At 42.5% G+C, this 19516-nt stretch overlaps 1 protein-coding gene across 2 annotated transcripts in view; it reads left to right on the forward strand.

Annotated features, from left to right (window-relative positions):
• IQCK (IQ motif containing K) overlaps window positions 1–19516 on the forward strand; it is a 128499-nt gene that overhangs the window by 13022 nt on the left and 95961 nt on the right. For both annotated transcript variants that reach the window (XR_008847158.1, XM_056535681.1), the window contains exons 3-4: window positions 4255–4324; window positions 4859–4956. Coding sequence is in view for 1 of the 2 variants with exons in the window: in XM_056535681.1 (XP_056391656.1) it covers window positions 4255–4324; window positions 4859–4956 (168 nt within the window). In the remaining variant the exon portion in view is untranslated. The remainder of the gene's footprint in view (window positions 1–4254; window positions 4325–4858; window positions 4957–19516) is intronic.

Genomic DNA, 19516 nt, shown 5'->3' on the forward strand with positions numbered 1-19516 from the left:
TATTAGCTGCTGAATACTACAGCGGAAATTATTTTCCGTTTGAAACACAGAGCTGTCTGCTGACATCATGAGCACAGTGCTCTCTGCTGACATCTCTGCCCATTTTAGGTACTGTCCAGTGTAAAAGGAAATCCCCATAGCAAACATATGCTGCTCTGGACAGTTCCTAAAATGGACAGAGATGTCAGCAGAGAGCACTGTGCTCATGATGTCAGCAGAGATCACTGTGTTACAAACGGAAAATAATTTCCACTGTAGTATTCAACAGCTAATAAGTACAGGAAGGATTAAGATTTTTTAATAGAAGTAATTTACAAATCTGTTTAACTTTCTGGCACCAGTTGATTAAAAAAAAAATATATATATATATTTCACCGGAGTACCCCTTTAACCTGTTAAGGACCAAGGGCGTAAACCTACGCCCCTAGTCCCGCTCCCGTGATATAATGCGGGGTTACACGGTAACCCGGCATCATATCACGGCGGGCCCAGCGTCATAGTGAAGCCGGGACCCGCCGCTAACAGTGCGCGGCACTGGTCGCGGTGCTGCGACCTATTAACCCTTTAGCCGCGCGGCTAAAAGTAAAAGTAAAATGTGCCGGTTAGCTCAGGGAGCTGTTCGGGATCGCCGCGGTATAATCGCGGCATCCCGAACAGCTGTGCTTCAGAAGGAAGGTCTCCTACCTTCCTTCCTGCAGTCCGATCGCCGAATGAATGCTTCAAGCCTGAGATCCAGGCTTGAACATTCAATCGCCGAAAACACTGATTGATGCATTCCTATGGAGATGCATCAATCAGTGATAAAGATCAGTACATGCAATGTTATAGCCCCCCCTGGGGGCTATAATATGGCATAATAAAAGTGTAAAAAAATTATTAAGCCTTTCAATGATCCATTCCCCTAATAAAAGTTTGAATCACCCTGCATTTCCAAGAATAAAAAAAAACTGTGTAAATAAAAATAAACATATGTGGTATTGCCGCGTGCGGAAATGTACGAATTATAAAAATATACCGCTAATTAAACCGCACGTCAATGGCGTACGCGCAAAAAAATTCCAAAGTCCAAAATAGCGTATTTTTGGTCACTTTTTATATCATGAAACGATTAATAAAAAGCGATCAAAAAGTCAGATCAATGCAAAAATGGTACCGACAAAAACTTCAAATCACGGCGCAAAAAATGAGCCCTAAGAGCCCCCTGAACATGGAAAAATAAAAAAGTTATAGGGCTCAGAAAATTTTAAACGTATAAAGTTTCCTGCATGTATTTATGATTTTTTTTCAGTAGTAATACAAAATCAAACGTATACAAGTAGGGTATCATTTTAACCGTATGGACCTAGAGAATAAAGAAAAGGCGTCATTTTTAACGAAAAATGTACTACGTAGAAACTGAAGCCCCCAAAAGTTACTAAATGGAATTTTTTTTTTCAATTTTGTCGCACAATGATTTTTTTTTTCCGTTTCGCCGTAGATTTTTGGGTACAATGACTGATGTCATTACAAAGTAGAATTGGTGGCGCAAAAAATACGCCATAATACAGATTTTTTGGGTGCAAAATTGAAAGAGTTATGAATTTTTTAAAGGTAAGGAGGAAAAAACGAAAGTGCAAAAAATGAAAAACGCCCGGTCCTTAAAAGGGTAGTCCAGTGGTGAAAAACTTATCCCCTATCCTAAGGATAGGGGATAAGTTTGAGATCGCGGGGGGTCCGACCGCTGGGGCCCCCTGCGATCTCTCTGTACGGGGCCCCGGCTCTCCGCCGAGATAGCGGGTGTCGACCCTCGCATGAGGCGGCGGCCGACACGCCCCCTCAATACATCTCTATGGCCGAGCCGGAGATTGCCGAAGGCAGCGCTTCGGCTCTGCCATAGAGTTGTATTGAGGGGGCGTGTCGGCCGCCGCCTCGTGCGGAGGTCGACACGCCCCCTTCCCGCGGGCTGTCGGGGCTCCGTACAGGAGATCGCAGGGGGCCCCAGCGGTCGGATCCCCCGCGATCTGCAACTTATCCCCTATCCTTAGGATAGGGGATAAGTTGCTCACCACTGAATCACCACTGGACTACTCCTTTAAGGGGTTAAAGACAAATTTTTGCACTTTTATTTTTTCCTCCTTACTTTTTAAAAATCATAACCCTTTCAATTTTGCACCTAAAAATCCATATGATGGCTTATTTTTGTGACACCAATTCTACTTTGTAATGACATCAGTCATTTTACCAAAAAATCTACAGCGAAACACCATTTAGTAAATTTTGGGGGCTTCCGTTTCTACGCAGTACATTTCTCTTTAAAAATGACACCTTATCTTTATTCTGTAGATCCATACGATTAAAATGATACCCTACTTATATAGGTTTGACTTTTTATTACTTCGGAAAAAAATCATAACTACATGCAGGAAAATTTATACATCTTCTGACCCTATAACTTTTTTATTGTTCCACGAACGGGCCGGTATGAGGGCTCATTTTTTGCGCCGTGTTCTGAAGTTTTTATCGGTACCATTTTTGTTTTGATCATACTTTTTGATCGCTTTTTATTCATTTTTTTATGTTATAAAAAGTTACCAAAAATACGCTATTTTGAACTTTGGATTTTTTTTGCGCATACGCCATTGCCCGTGCAGTTTAATTAATGATATATTTTTATAGTTCGGATATTTACGCATGTGGCGATACCACATATGTTTATTTTTATTTACACAGTTTTTTATGGTTAAAGGGGGGGGTGATACAAACTTAGGGAACTATTAGGGAAGGGGTTAAAGGATCTTTAGTAACTTTTTTTGTTCACCTTTTTTTTTTTTTTGCAGTGTTATAGCTCCCATAGGGGGCTATAACACTGCACACACTGATCTTTTACACAGATCACTGCAAAGCCATAGCTTTGCATTGATCAGTGTTATCGGCGGTTGAATGCTCAAGCCTGAATTTCAGGCTTGCAGCAATCAATCGCTGTTCGGAAGTGCAGGAGGAAGGTAAGGCACCCTCCTGCTGCGTCCTAGCTGATCGGGACATCGCAATTTTATGTGCAATGTGTGGTCTCGGCCAGCGATTCCCTGCAGTATGACACATTGGGCCTGGGTGCGTCTTGGGCGCGAAAGGGAGACCAGAGCAGGACAAAAGAGGTATCGCAGGAGTGCTGGAGGTTAGTAAAGGTTAATTTTGTAATATACTCCAAAATGGGTATACTTAAAAAAAACTGAAAGTTAAACAGATTTGTAAATGACTTCTATTTAAAAATCTTAATCCTTCCAGTACTTTTCAGCTGCTGTCTGCTCCACAGGAAGTTATTTTCTTTTTGAATTTTCTTTGTCTGACCACAGTACTACAGAGGAAATGGTTTTCTTTTTGGAACACAGAGCTCTCTGCTGACATCATGACCACATTGCTCTCTGCTGACATCTCTGTCCATTTTAAGAACTGTCCAGAGAAGGAGAAAATCCTCATAGCAAACATATGCTGCTCTGGACAGTTCCTAAAATGGACAGAGATGTCAGCAGAGAGCACTGTGGTCATGATGTCAGCAGACAGCTCTGTGTTCCAAAAAGAAAACCATTTCCTCTGTAGTATACAGACCCTAAAAAGCACTGGAAAGATTAAGATTTTTTTTAATAGAAGTAATTTACAAATCTGTTTAACTTTCTGGCACCAGTTGATTTAAAAAAAAAAATCATATGCTGGTCCCTGGTCTTCAGTCCCTGTAGTACTAACTATCATAGTCACACCTATCCTAGAGATCAGTGATGTCCAAACTGTGGCCCTCCAGATATTGCAAAACTACAACTCCCAGCATGCCCGGACCGCCGTTGGCTGTCCAGGTATGCTGGGAGTTGTAGTTTTGCAATATCTGGAGGGCCACAGTTTGGACATCACTGCTATAGATATAGGATAGTAATATAGGGGGAAATTCATCAAAACCTGTTGGAGAGGCAAAGTTGCCCAGTTGCCCACAGCAACCAATCAGATAGCTTTTTTCATTTTTCACAGGCCTTGTTATGAATGAAAGAAGCGGTCTGATTGGTTGCTGTGGGCAGCTGGGCAACTTTGCCTCTCCAACAGGTTTTGATAAATCTCCCCCATAGCGTTTAAACATAACATGCTGGTTTGGGTTGAAATGATCAATGGAAGTGTCGGCAGCGATGCCTTTGTGAATTGTGATGAAGTACTGTAGATGTTGAAAAGCTGTAGAATGTGCATGGTATACTCCATTAAGAAATATATGTAATAATTCTATGTCCTCATATACAGGTAACAGGTCAATCTGAGGAAGTAATATGTGATGACATATCCTCTACACGCATTCCTGATCCAAAGACATGTAAGTAAAGATGTGTGACTAGATGCTTAAAGGGGTACTCAATTGCCAGACACCTTATTTCCTATCCACAGGTTAAGATGTCTGATCGCAGGGTCCCGCCACTGGGACCCCCCCCCCGCGTTCTCCGTGCAAACACCCGGCGTTCTGAACATTATGTCATGGTAGGCCATGGTAGTGACATGAATTTAGGCCCCCTCGTTACAGCACACCACGCCCTCTCCATTTATGTCTAAGGGAGGGGACGTGACGGCTGTTACGTCCACTCCCATGGACATGAATGGAGGGGGCGTGGTGTCACAAGGGGAGCTTGGCGTCACGACCATTGCCTCCCAACATTCTGAACATAGTGTTCAGAATGCTGGGTGTCTGCACGGAGAACACGGGGGGTCCCAGTGGCGGGACACCTGCGATCAGACATCTTAACCCCTATCCTGTGGATAGGGATAAGATGCCTAGCACTGAAGTACCCCTTTGCACATTTTTAAGGAATATACAGTTAGATAGAAGTATTAATTATCACACTCCCCACATTAGGTTCACCTCAAGAGTATCTGGAAAACTACATATTCCCAGTGCTTCTTCCTGGATTGACTGAAATGCTGTCAGAAGCAAAGAAGGAGAAATGCTTTATAGTGAGTATTTTATGTAACATTTTATTCACGGTTGTATTGCTTTCTTTTGCTAATTGCCATGTACAATATCACATTAAACAGTTTTTTATAATGACTTACTGATTCAGCGCCTTGTGACATATGGTTTGATCCCTGATGACAAACCGATCCTTGTGAGACATCCTTGAGACATCCTTTGTCTTCTTCTGGGATACTGAACCAAATCTAGTGACCCCACGCTGAGTTTTGATCCTGTTCCTCTTTCTTATCTGATGGTGGCTTGTCTGCTTATGCTTCAGCTGTCACTTAGAAAAGCTTCACTGACATCTGTAATATGTGTGCCCCCTATGGTGATGTACAATACTTCTCTTTACCTCTTAAAAATAGAAAAACTTCCCACAAAGAACACTAATATAGTAATATAGTAATATAGAGCATATGTAAAACATACACATCCTATAGTGTCACCCAACAAATGGATCCTAGTAGGGCACAATCTTTGATTCCCCCCCCCCCCCCCCCCTAAGGATTATTGTTTTATATTGATGGCTATGTGTCTAATAACAATGACACACTTATGTTTGGCACTCCAGCTAACAAAAGAATGGACTTTACTGGTTTATTTCTGTCCATTTAGAGTATGTGCCCTAAACTAAGGTGCATGTTACTCAACTTTCCCTGTCGCAGTGCCATGCTTTCCCAGGCAGGTTTGGCTCCTTCCATTAGCCATCTTCTGATTGCAGGGCAATTGGATGTTTTTATTGCTCTGATTCCCAACCTTTACCATGTCCCAGCCAACCATTACCATGTCCCAGCCAACCATTACCATGTCCCAGCCAACCATTACCATGTCCTAGCCAACCATTACCATGTCCCAGCCAGCCATTACCATGTCCCAGCCAACCATTACCATGTCCCAGCCAACCATTACCATGTCCCAGCCAACCATTACCATGTCCCAGCCAACCATTACCATGTCCCAGCCAACCATTACCATGTCCCAGCCAACCATTACCATGTCCCAGCCAACCATTACCATGTCCCAGCCAACCATTACCATGTCCCAGCCAACCATTACCATGTACCAGCCAACCATTACCATGTCCCAGCCAACCATTACCATGTCCCAGCCAACCTTTACCATGTCCCAGCCAACCTTTACCATGTCCTAGCCAACCATTACCATGTCCCAGCCAACCATTACCATGTCCCAGCCAACCATTACCATGTCCCAGCCAACCTTTACCATGTCCCAGCGAACCTTTACCATGTCCCAGCCAACCTTTACCATGTCCCAGCCAACCATTACCATGTCCCAGCCAACCATTACCATGTCCCAGCCAACCTTTACCATGTCCCAGCCAACCTTTACCATGTCCTAGCCAACCATTACCATGTCCCAGCCAACCATTACCATGTCCCAGCCAACCTTTACCATGTCCCAGCCAACCATTACCATGTCCTAGCCAACCATTACCATGTCCCAGCCAACCATTACCATGTCCCAGCCAACCATTACCATGTCCCAGCCAACCTTTACCATGTCCTAGCGAACCTTTACCATGTCCCAGCCAACCTTTACCATGTCCCAGCCAACCTTTACCATGTCCCAGCCAACCATTACCATGTCCCAGCCAACCTTTACCATGTCCCAGCCAACCTTTACCATGTCCCAGCCAACCATTACCATGTCCCAGCCAACCTTTACCATGTCCCAGCCAACCTTTACCATGTCCCAGCCAACCTTTACCATGTCCCAGCCAACCTTTACCATGTCCCAGCCACTGATTTTCTGCGGCATCTAGTTGATAACACAACTGGCACTTTAAGATGATGACAGACCTGAAAAACCTAAAGGAATATTTCTGCCATGAGTTCCCTGGTGTTTGAGGTTTGCTTCTGCTTCTTTGCCTCAGCTATTGCATTTATTACTGACATCCTTCATGACCTTCTACTGCTTCTGCCTCACCCATTGGATTGTCTGTCTTGTACCCATTGTTCTATTCTTGGTACTATATTTCTGACTACTCTCCTATCTTGTCCTCTGACCTGCTGCATCTTTATAGCTTTCCTGGTGGCAGTTCTTGGCTCTGTTATTGCTAATGTTACTACTGTACTGTGACTGTTGTGTAGACCAGTGTTTCCCAACCAGAGTTCCTCCAGCTGTTGAGAAACTACAACTCCCAGCATGCTCGGACAGCCAAAGGCTGTCCGGGCATGCTGGGAGTTGTAGTTTCGCAACAGCTGGAGGAACCCTGGTTGGGAAACACTGGTGTAGACAAAGACCTGGGGATCCTCATACAGCAAAGTCCATACCTCCTTGTAGGTGTTTAAAGATGTACTCCCCTGGAAAACATTTTTCTTTTAATCAACTGGTGCCAGAAAGTTAAACAGATTTGTAAATTACTTCTATTTAAAAATCTTAATCCTTCCAGTATTTATCAGCTGCTGAATGCTCCACAGGAAGTTGTTTTCCTTTTGAATTTCCTTTCTGTCTGACCACATTGCTCTCTGCTGACACCTCTGTCCATTTTAGGAACTGTCTGGAGAAGGATAGGTTTGCTATGGGGATTTGCTTCTACTCTGGACAGTTCCTGAAATGGACAGAGGTGTCAGCAGAGAACACTGTGGTCAGAGAGAAAGGAAATAAATAAAAAAAAAGAACTTCCTCTGGAACATACAGCAGCTAATAAGTACTGTAAGGGTTAATATTTTTAAATAGAAGTAATTTACAAATCTGTTTAACTTTCTGGCACCAGTTGATTTATAAAAAAATGTTTTTCTAGTGGATTACCCCTTTAAGGGTGAAAACCAAGGCATCCCTTACACCCTGCTTTACAGTTTAACCAGTTAACAACATTTTAAGGCAGTGGTCTCAAACTGTGGCCCTCCAGACATTGCAAAACTTTAACTCACAGCCAACAGCTCTCCTGGCATGCTGGAAGTTGAAGTTTTGCAACATCTAGAGTAGTTTTGCCAAACCAGGGTGCCTCCAGCTGTTGAAAAACTACAACCCAGACAACCGAAGGAGCTGGAGGCACCCTGGTTGGGAAACACTGATCTAGAGGCCACAGTTTGAGACCACTATTTTAAGGCCTAGAGTATCCACATACTGAAACTGATCATAACAGTGTGCCAATACATTGTAAGTTTTTCAAAATAAGCTGGAGCTGTACATGGTGGGAAATATATATATATATATATATATATATATATATATATAACTCAATGGGGGAGATTTATCAAAATCAGTGTAGAGGAAGAGTGGTGCAGTAGCCAATAGCAACCAATCAGATCACTTCTTTCTTTTTTAAAACAAGGCCTGTGAAAAATGAAAGAAATGATCTGATTGGTTGCTATAAGCAACTGCACCACTCTTCCTCTATACAGGTTTGACAAATCTCCCCCAATGTGTGTATGTATGTGTATATGCGTGTATGTTCCAGCATCACTTACAGACAGCTGGGGATATTTCAATTAAACTTCGTACACATGTTAGGGTGCTTTCAGACCACGTTTTCAGTCTACGGCTTCTAGATCCGGCTAGGGGGAGGGTAAAACCGTGCGCCCCCATACCTTTGCTGGATCAGCGCTGAAATCTATTGACTTTAATGAGCCAACCAGAGGCAAACGGTGACTCCGGCATCCGTAGGCTGAAAACGTGGTGTGAAAGCACCCTTACTTATATGTCAGCTAAAAATATAGGATAGTTAAATTATCCCTAATCCACCCCTATTTGCGAGGGGCGTGTTCTTTGTCTAAAGTCCTATGCAAGTGTATGGGACTTCCGGTACATTACTCCACAAGCTCCGCTCTGCATCTCCTGGTAAATCTGTCAGTCCAGCTTGCAAGCCACACCCTTCCCTCAATTCATGCCCCTTCTATTTTCAACCATTTGTTTTTCCCACTCAATGCTGAAAACACCATTTTCACCCAATGCACCCAAATCACAGGTCCTTCAACCACAACCTCTTCATCGCAGCTCAACCCCACCTTACATTCACCCCATCTCCAGGTGAATGTGTCAGTCCAGCTTACAAGCCACACCCCCTCATGCAAGCCACACCTTTACTGCAAAGCCACTACCCCTTCTATTTTCTGCCTACAATCTCTTCATTTCAGCTCCTCCCCATCTGAATACAAGATGTATGTGAGGACAGTATATTGGGTCAGGATATAATGATGGGATATGAGGGCGAAATATGAGGTCAGAATATGAGTAAATGTGAAGCCGGGATATGAGATCGAGATATAAGATTGGGAATATGAGGTTGGGATATAAGGACGGGATATGAGGTTGGGATATGAGAACGGGATATGAAGACAAGAGCGTCATTGTTGCTTTTCTTCTCCCACAAGGTTTAGAAGATCGGGCAAGGCTGGGTACTCTGCTAGTAATATATTTAAGGCAGAGACATTGGGAAGAAGGCTCGGCTTCTTTCACATGTAGCTGGTAGCATCATTTCCTGAACAGTAGAGGGCAGTGTAGTTGAGAAGTTAACCATACTTGGGCCATCACTGGAAAGTACTAAAAGCTACTCATGCACCCAGAATACAGATTGAACGATCGTGTCCAAAGACGGCAGGAATAATATTCTAGCATTCAGTCATTATACTATGGGGGATAAATCTGTATTGATTCCATTTCTCACTCCTCACGTTCTGCCTAGAGATTGAATATAAATGTAAATAAGGTCTGAATGCCTCTGAGCATCTCATGACCATGAGATCCAGCCAAAATAATAAGCACATGACACTTGCATAATGTCAGCAGCAGCTTCTGAAGGAAACAGCAGATGCTAAGACAGACGTTCTTCTGCCCTACAACAAAGGCAATCAGCCAAACAATAGTGTGATACAAGAAGAGGATCTATTCAGGAAAAATATTATGAAAGAAGCACAAAGTGGTACAGAAACTCCTCTCAATAAGGCAGCCGGCCGAGATGTAACAGGCAGACATTTTAAGACTTCTGTACCAGACCATTGTTTACTTGTCATGTTATTTAGAGATGCTCTCTGTCTCTTAACTTTTCCCAAGACACACCGTGGAGCCTTGGTCGTGGGAAGAGTTAGCAGTGCCTAGAACAAAGCACGTCACCGCCACCTGTCAGCGCCAGGAACAATATACATTTCACCCACCGTGAGCCTGGGCTCGGAAAATATAAAATATACATAGGAAAGTGGATGGTAGCAGGTGCACTGAGAAATGTTATGTTAACATATGCAGTGGGTTGTCTTACTATTGATTGGTTAAAAAATCTGATAAGTATGGTTGAGCACTGGCAAGTCTCCTCGCCTACTTCATTTTGCTTGAGAAAGAGTTATCTGTGACAGACACTTGCTATGGACACCAGGGGTGTGGAAATTTAGTAAAAAAAAACTAAAATGGAGCAAAATCTACTTGTTCCTCATGATGATCCACTTGTCCGGGCCAATTTTCGCTTTTACACTCAAATGTTTTGCTCCTCGCCCTATAATAGCCATAAATAACTACTATAATGACACCTTTTAATTTTTAAATAACATATTCTCCGAACCAAAATATATATATATAATCGATGAAGTGAAATTGAAATAGTAAAAGATAATTTAGCAAATTTGGTGGTTTTCTTTTCTATGCCATTTACCTTGTGGTTGAGCTAACATGTTATTTTGATACTTTAGGCTGGCCTGATTACAGCAATACCAGATTTGTATAGTTTCTGTCATGTTTTACTTATTTAAAAAGAATTCTGAACTTTTTAGAAATTTTTTTTTTAACCCCATAAGGACCTAGCCCATTTTCACCTTAAGGGGATACTCCGGTGAAAACCTTTTTTCTTTTAAATCAACTGGTGGCAGAAAATTAAACATATTTGTAAATTACTTCTATTAAAAAATCTTACTTATTAGCTGCTGAATACTACAGAGGAAATTCTTTTCTTTTTGGAATGCTCTCTGATGACATCACGAGCACAGTTCTCTGTGCTGACGTTATTATAATAATAATAATGCTTTATTTATTGTTGTCCTTAGTGGGATTTGAACCCAAGTCCACAGCACTGCAAGGCAGCAGTGCTAACCACTGAGCCACCATGCTGCCCTTAGCATACAGCTTCTATGCATGGTTGCTAAAATGGACAGAGATGTCAGCAGAGAGCACTGTGATCGTGATGTCATCAGTGTTCCAAAAAGAAAGGAATTTCCTCTGTAGCATTCAGCAGCTAATAACTACTGGAAGAATTAAGATTTTTTTAATAGAAGTAATTTACAAATATGTTTAACTTTTTGCCACCAGTTGATATAAAAGAAAAAAGGTTTTCACCGGAGTACCCCTTTAAGGACCTGGCCATTTTTTGCACATCTGACCACTGTCACTTTAAACATTAATAACTCTGGAATGCTTTCACTTTTCATTCTGATTCCGAGATAGTTTTTTCATGACATATTCTACTTTATGTTAGTGGTAAAATTTTGTCGATACTTGCATAATTTCTTGGTGAAAAATTCCACAGTTTGATGAAAACATTAAAAATGTTGAATTTTTTTTAACTTTGAAGCTCTCTGCTTTTAAGGAAAATGAATATTCCAAATAAATGATATATTGATTCACATATACAATATGTCTACTTTATGTTGTCATCATAAAGTTGGCATGTTTTTACTTTTGGAAGACATCAGAGGGCTTCAAAGTATAGCAGCAATTTTCAAATTTTTCACAAAATTTTCAAAATCTGAATTTTTCAGGACCAGTTCAGTTTTGAAGTGGATTTGTGGGGCCTTCATATTAGAAATACCCCATAAATGACCCCATTATAAAAAACTGCACCCCTCAAAGTATTCAAAATGACATTCAGTAAGTTTGTTTACCCTTTAGGTGTTTCACAGGAATAGCAGCAAAGTGAAGGAGAAAATTCAAAATCTTCATTTTTTACACTCGCATGTTCTTGTAGACCCAGTTTTAGAATTTTTACAAGGGGTAAAAAGAGAGAAATCACCCCAAAATGTGTAACCCAATTTCTCTCGAGTAAGTAAACATCTCATATGTGTATGTAAAGTGCTCTGTGGGTGCACTAGAGGGCTCAGAAGGGAAGGAGCGACAATGGGATTTTGGAGAGTGAGTTTTTCTGAATTGGTTTTTGGGGGCATGTCACATTTAGGCAGCCCACATGGCATATTATTTTGGAACGGGAACTCAGGGAACATAACAAGGGATCCAGTGTGCCTTAAAGGGGTACTCCGCCCCTGGCATCTTATCCCCTATCCAAAGGATAGGGAATAAGATGTTAGATCGCCGCGGTCCCGCTGCTGGGGACCCCGGGGATCGCCGCTGCGGCACCCCGCCATCATTACTGCGCAGAGCGAGATCGCGCTGTGCGTAATGACGGGCGATACAGGGGCCGGAGCAGCGTGACATCATGGCTCCGCCCCTCATGACATCACGGCCCGTCCCCTTAATGCAAGTCTATGGCAGGGGGCGTGACGACCACCACGCCCCCTCCCATAGACTTGTATTGACAAGGGCGGTCCGTGACGTCACGAGGGGCGGAGCCGTGACGTAACGATGCTCCGGACCCTGTATTGCCCGTCATTGCGTGCAGAGCGATCTCGCTCTGCGCAGTAATGATAGCGGGGTGCTGCAGCAGCGATCCCCAAGGTCCCCAGCAGCGGGACCCCGGTGATCTGACATCTTATCCCCTCTCCTTTGGATAGGGGATAAGATGTCTAGGGGCGGAGTACCCCTTTAACACCCCACAGGTGTTTGATGACTTTTCGTTAAAGTTGGATGTGTAAATTAAAAAAATAAATTTTTCAACTAAAATGCTGTTTTTTCCCCAAATTTTACATTTTTACATAGGGTAATAGGTGAAAATGTCCCCCAAAATTTGTAACCCCATCTCTTCTGAGTATGGAAATACCCCATGTGTGGACATCAAGTGATCTGCTGGTGCACTACAATGCTCAGAAGAGAAGGAGTCACATTTGGCTTTTGGAAAGCAAATTTTGCTGAAATGGTTTTTGGGGAGCATGTCACATTTAGGAAGCCCCTGTGTGCCAGAACAGTAAAAAAAAAAAAAAAAAAAAAAACACACATGGCATACTATTTTGGAAACTACACCCCTCAAGGAACGTAACAAGTGGTACAGTGGGCCTTAACACCCCACAGGTTTTTGACAACTTTTCGTTAAAGTTGGATGTGTAAATGACATTTTTTTACAAGGGGTAATAGGAGAAAATGCCCCCAAAGTTTTAAACCCCATTTCTTATGGAAATACACAATATGTGGACATCAAGTGCTCTGCTGGCGCACTATAATGCTCAGAAGAGAAGGAGCGTTTACAAAGTCCCCCGTGGTGCCAAAATAGTGGACCCCCCACATGTGACCCCATTTTGGCAACTACACCCCCCACATAATTTAATAAGGGGGACAGTGAGCATTTACATCCCACTGGCATTTGACAGGTCTTTGGAACAGTGGTCTGAGCAAATGAAAAATTTAATTTTTCATTTTCACGGACCACTGTTCCAAAAATCTGTCAGACACCTGTGGGGCGTAACTGCTCACTGCACCCCTTATAACATTCCGTGAGGGGTGTAGTTTCCAAAATGGAGTCACATGTGGAGGGGTCCATTGTTCTAGCACTATGGGGGCTGTGTAAACACACGTGGCCTTCAATTCTGGACAAAATTTCTCGCCAAAAGCCCAATGGCGCTCCTTCTCTTCTGAGCATTGTAGTTCGCCAGCAGAGCACTTTACATCCACACATGGGGTATGTTCATACTCAAAAGAAATGGGGTTACAAATTTTGGGAGGCTTTTTTTCCTATTTTTCCTTGTGAAAATGAAACATTTAGGGTAACACCAGCATTTTAGGTAAAAATATTTTTTTTTTTTTGTTTTCCCATCCAACTTTAACGAAAATTCGTCAAACACCTGTGGGGTGTTAAGGCTCACGATACCCCTTGTTACGTTTTGTGAGGGGTGTAGTTTTCAAAATGGGGTCACATGCTGTGGGTGTTTATTTTTTTGCGTTTATGTCAGAACCGCTGTAAAATCAGCCACCCCTGTGCAAATCACCAATTTAGGCCTCAAATGTACATGGTGCGCTCTCACTCCTGAGCCTTGTTGTGTGCCTGCAGAGCATTTTACACCCACATATGGGGTATTTCCGTACTCAGGAGATATTGCGTAACAAATTTTGGGGGTCTTTTTTCCCTCTTACCTCTTGTGAAAATAAAAAGTATGGGGCAACACCAGCATGTTAATGTATACATTTTTATTTTTTTACACTAACATGCTGGTGTAGACCTCAACTTTTCATAAGGGGTAAAAGGAGAAAAGCCCCCCAAAATCTGTAATGCAATTTCTCACGAGTACGGAAATACCCCATATGTGGCCTTAAACTGTTTCCTTGAAATACGACAGGGCTCCAAAGTGAGAGAGCACCATGCGCATTTGAGGACTAAATTAAGAATTGCATAGGGGTATTCTACGCCAGTGATTCCCAAACAGGGTGCCTCCAGCTGTTGCTAAACTCCCAGCATGCCTGGACAGTCAGTGGCTGTCTGGAAATGCTGGGAGTTGTTGTTTTGCAACAGCTGGAGGCTCTGTTTTGGAAACACTGCCGTACGATACGTTTTTAATTTTTATTGGGGGGGACAGTGTAAGGGGGTTTATATGTATTGTTTTACCCTTTATTTTGTGTTAGTGTAGTGTGGTGTAGTGCTTTTAGGGTACATTCACACTGGCGGGGGTTTATGGTGAGTTTCCCGCTAGGAGTTTGCGCTGTGGCGGAAAATTTGCCGCAGCTCAAACTTGAAGCAGGAAACTCACTGTAAACCCGCCTGTGTGAATGTACCCTGTACATTCACATGGGGGACAAATCTCCAGCTGTTGCAAAACTACAACTCTCAACATGCACTGACAGACCGTGCATGCTGGGAGCTGTACTTTTGCAACAGCTGGTGGCACACTGGTTGAAAAACCTTCAGTTAAGTTATCTAACTCAGTATTTTTCAACCAGTGTGCCTCCAGCTGTTGCAAAACTACAACTCCCAGCATGTACTGATCGCTGGAGATGTAGTTATGTAACAGCTGGAGGTACGCAACTACAACTCCCAGCATGGCGAGAAAGCCATTTGCTGTTCGTGCAGTTGGGAGTTGTAGTTTTGCAAGATATAGAGGGCCACGGTTTAGAAACCACCACACAGTGATCTCCAAACTGTAGCCCTGCAGATGTTGCTAGGCGACTCACTGGCTTTCGTAGTCTGCACCAGGGAGCCAGCCACACGTCATAGACGCCCGCCACTGATCGTCGCCTCCGCCGCCACCGACGGTAAGTGGACCTCCGGCGCCGGTCACAGGACAGTTCCCCCCTTCTGCCCGCACTAATGTGGGTGGGCAGAACGAGGGAACCGAACTTTAAACTCCCCCCCCCCCCACACCCCCTTCGGGGGAATCGTGGGTGTCCTGGACACTCCTGATTCCCCTTATTTTCCAGGTCAGGAGATCCGTATGACCCGGAATCACCGCAGATCGCCGGTCTGAATTGATCGCCGACATGGGGGGGTCTCAGGGCCCCCCTGGGCATTTGTACGGGATGCCTGCTGATAGATATCAGCAGTCATCCCGGTCTGGTCCCCGCCTGGCGTGCGGTGGGGACCGTAATTCCCACATGCATACAGGTATGTCCTGGGTCCTTAAACACCAGGGAGCCAGGGCGTATCCATACGTCCTGGGTCCTTAAGGTGTTAATTGCCATTTTTTGACCCCTGTAGCTTTTTTTTTTTTTTCCATCGCATACACAGACTGTATGAGGGCTCATTTTTTGCGCTATAATCAATTTTTTTGCATCGGTACCATTTTGATATTGATCTGACCATTACGCACGTAGCCATACTAAATATGTTGATTTTTATTATGTTTACATGTTTTTATATAGGAAAAGGGGGTGATTTGAACTTTTAACATGGAAGGGGTTAATGTGTGTCTTTTGAACTTTTATTAGAACTTTTCTTTTTTGTTGTTTTGTCTTGTTTTACACTTTATTAGACTTTTAGGAGGAATCATTAGATTTCTCATACAGATCAATAGAGTTCTATTGAACTCTATTGATCTGTGTGCTCTGCGATCCATTGATAGAGCCTAGTCCAGCCATGCTCTATCATGACAGAGACACGGACACCAGGGAACAGAGGTAAGCCCTCCGGCTACCTCTATAGTGGATGTCCCACTAGTGGATCTGCATGTCCCGGGCGTCGGGCGATAGGAATTCCACATCCCTGAACACACTAAAGCCAGCTATATACTTTAGAATGCTATGCACCAGATTCTTATTCAGTGACAACTATTTTTCCCAATTGGGAAGAGGGATATAGGCCTTTACCAGATTCCTCTGACAGCAGCTTATCTTCTGCAGAAACAAAGGGTTCAGCATGTTGAGATCTAACATACCTGTAGATATCAAGACAGTCAGGAGACTCACATGTACATATTGATATTGTTATTGATGGGTTCGGCCAATTACTTTGAAGTATATGGCTAGGCGAACAGTGTTTTTTGTCAAGTGGCACAGATACAAATTGTGGTCAGTATAACTGAATTAGATAACAGGATTTGACTATTGTTGGTCATGATTTCATTTGCTCAACATGCAGACATTATTAAAAGAAATGCCCTTGTAATAATGACCAGCTGAGCACCACTGTCTTAGATTCATAGATCTACTTTTGGCCAAAATATAATCGTCTGCAGCTTTTGTCTATGAATTCTTTCCCAATGACTTCAGTAAATGAATCATTTTGCATGACTTACGATATCTGCTTTCTTTTCTGTTTCGTGATTATATGGAGTCACTGATAAAGAAATCCAACTTAAGTAGATCCTCCTGAGACATCTTCTCAATTACATTATGGAGGTGTGATGCCTTAAGTCACATCATGTGTTGATTGTAGGAATGCTTTGGGGGGGTTTTGTGTAAATTTGGAAGTTTTCCAGAACTCATCTTCTGCAGAATTACTGATGCAGCTGTGCCATTCTTCCCAGCCCAACCCGTCACCAAGCAGATAATTGGGCCCTGAAAGCCTTAATCATAGGTATTATGAAGAATGATCAGGACTTGATGTGTTTCCTTTCTCTGGGCGAGCCCTGCGATTTTCCAGCAGCTTGATCTCATGTTTAGCATTAGCCTAGCTGCAGGATACTCATTATTTCTATGACTGCTTAAGTTTCAGGAAACCATTACTGCAATGATTTCCCTATTTCTTTCTCAATGGATTGATAAGTACTTTGTGATTAGTTAAAAAGAGATTAGCATAAGTTGTAGTATCAAATGATTTTCAAAGAATTAAAATATGCCATATTTATAAATCAATGTATTTCCAAATATATGTAATTATCATGAAGTGTTGATCCAGAGGAAGGCAATGGCCAACCCCTATGAAGTAGTTGGTGATTTTCCTCATCATTAGGGAAAGAATCCTTGACCTAGAATAAGTTTTAGGACCAGTGATCCCTTTCAAGCATTGTATAACCTATACTCAAATCTCTTACAATTTTCCCAACCACGCACAAAAAAACTGCAGAAATAAAATTCTTACCAAATCATGCAGATTTTGGTGTAGATTCTTTGTGCTGCAGATGATATGTGGCAATATACAAACTATTAAAGGAAATCTGCCAGCTCTATTAGCTACTCAGAACCACAGAAACCATTGGATAGCTGTTACCATATAAATACAAACTGTACCTTTCCTGAGCTGAATGGTGGTTGCCAAACAACTTTTTTATTTCTTAACCAAGTGTCAAGGAGATGGGGCCCCACTCCTTAAGTGCCACAGTTTGGCACACATCCTCGCTCTCCCTTACCTTCCATCTTCTCCATGACCAACCTGCAGAGCTCTGTACAATAGTCTAGGAGGGCCTGGGAGGTGAGGTTGAGTGCGGAGGCATGCCTCGTTGTGGTATTTAAGCATCTAGGTTCTGCCTCCTTGACACATGGCCAAATAACACGCCAAGTCAATACAGGTGGAGCAAAAATTAAGTCTACTTTTGAAGTTCACAAGAGGCATGGAATCTTGCCAAATGGCAAGGAGAAATTTAAATAGGTACAAAAAATCAGCATCGGTGAAGGAATGCAAAGTTTCCCTTTAAATCTCAAAGAGAAAGTTATCACTAGTGCCCAGCAGTGGAGTGTTGGAAAGGCTGCCGTCGCCAAGACAGCAGTTCTTGCCCGCTGCACAGAATTCAGTGGGAAAGATCTGCAATGATTCTGCATGGTATCTAAAATTGACAAACTGTGGAACTAAAATCTTCACCATCAGGTCAGTTCCTGGGTGGATTTTTTAAATATTTTTTCTGAAGTGTTCAGGTGAGATTCTGTTAAATCTTATCCCTTTTGCGTTTACTGTAAGTGCTATGGAATTTCCAAAGGAAATATGAAGTTGAGTTAAAGGGGTTATCCACCAGAAGATGATTTTAGTATGTACCTGGCAGGCATTAATGGACATGCTTAGGAAGGATCTGTGCTTGTCTTGGGGCTAAATGGCTATGTTGTGAGATTACCATAGCACTGTGGCTGGCTGTTTGTGAACTGGTATTTTCTGTTTTAGTTTTCTTTTTTTGCCTACAAATCCCATAATTCCATTTTCCTCTCTTCTACACATCAGCCACCCCACCCATTGAAACATAAATGATCTGCATCCATTCAAAAGACCTGTGGTTTTCAAACAGGGTGCCTATAGCTGTTGCATTAGTTGCAGATTGATCTCTTTCCCACCGAGCGATCCCTCCACCCATTGAAGCAGACAGGCTCCCTGTCATCAGCTGACTAGTGAGACAGGTCTCGGCCGCATTGCAACCTGGGAAAAATCTGAGACAACAGTCATTTTGTATGCTGTTAAAAATAAATATTGGGGTGAAAATCACAGAAGAATTGTGAGAAAACCGTCACACATAGGTACAGACACTATATTATGAACTACACTAACTTTACAGCCTCTGTAGCATAGTGAGATAAAAAAAATTCCTGGAATACCCTTTTAATAAGACAAAGCAATCACTCTAGAGGGTGCCATCGATATGCCAAAAAAAAAAAGAGAGTATTTTCAAAAAGAATCTCTCAGTCTATAGAGAACCAGGCAGGCCTTTAGACTATATGTGACCCCTTTAATTTTAATATGTACCAAATAATGCCTCAGTTCCCCTATTGTGGTGCTAGAGGTTCCTGATTTCAATATCAGATTTCAGTAGTCTAAATAGTTCTATGGATATTTCTGGGTATTTGGTAACAACCTCATGAATTTCTTTAGGATCTGCTCTGGTGCTTTTCTTATCTCTACACTTTCTCTGTCTTCCTAGAAACAACTGACAGACAGTGCTTTGTATAAATGCAGATGACTGGCACCATATATTGCTGTATTTCGCTGTATGTTCTGGTATTTGAACTTTCTATAACTCCCGATGCGTAATGTATTTGGTGAGCACTGAGCGGAAGTCTGATGATGTCAAATAAATGAACAGATATTTACTTAGTAACTAAGCCAACATAGATACTTTTATCCTCTATGTGGAAAAAATTTGGGTAATCTGATCACAGAACGAC

Source organism: Hyla sarda, chromosome 8 (genome assembly GCF_029499605.1).
Source record: "Hyla sarda isolate aHylSar1 chromosome 8, aHylSar1.hap1, whole genome shotgun sequence".
NCBI classification, from domain to species: domain Eukaryota; kingdom Metazoa; phylum Chordata; class Amphibia; order Anura; family Hylidae; genus Hyla; species Hyla sarda.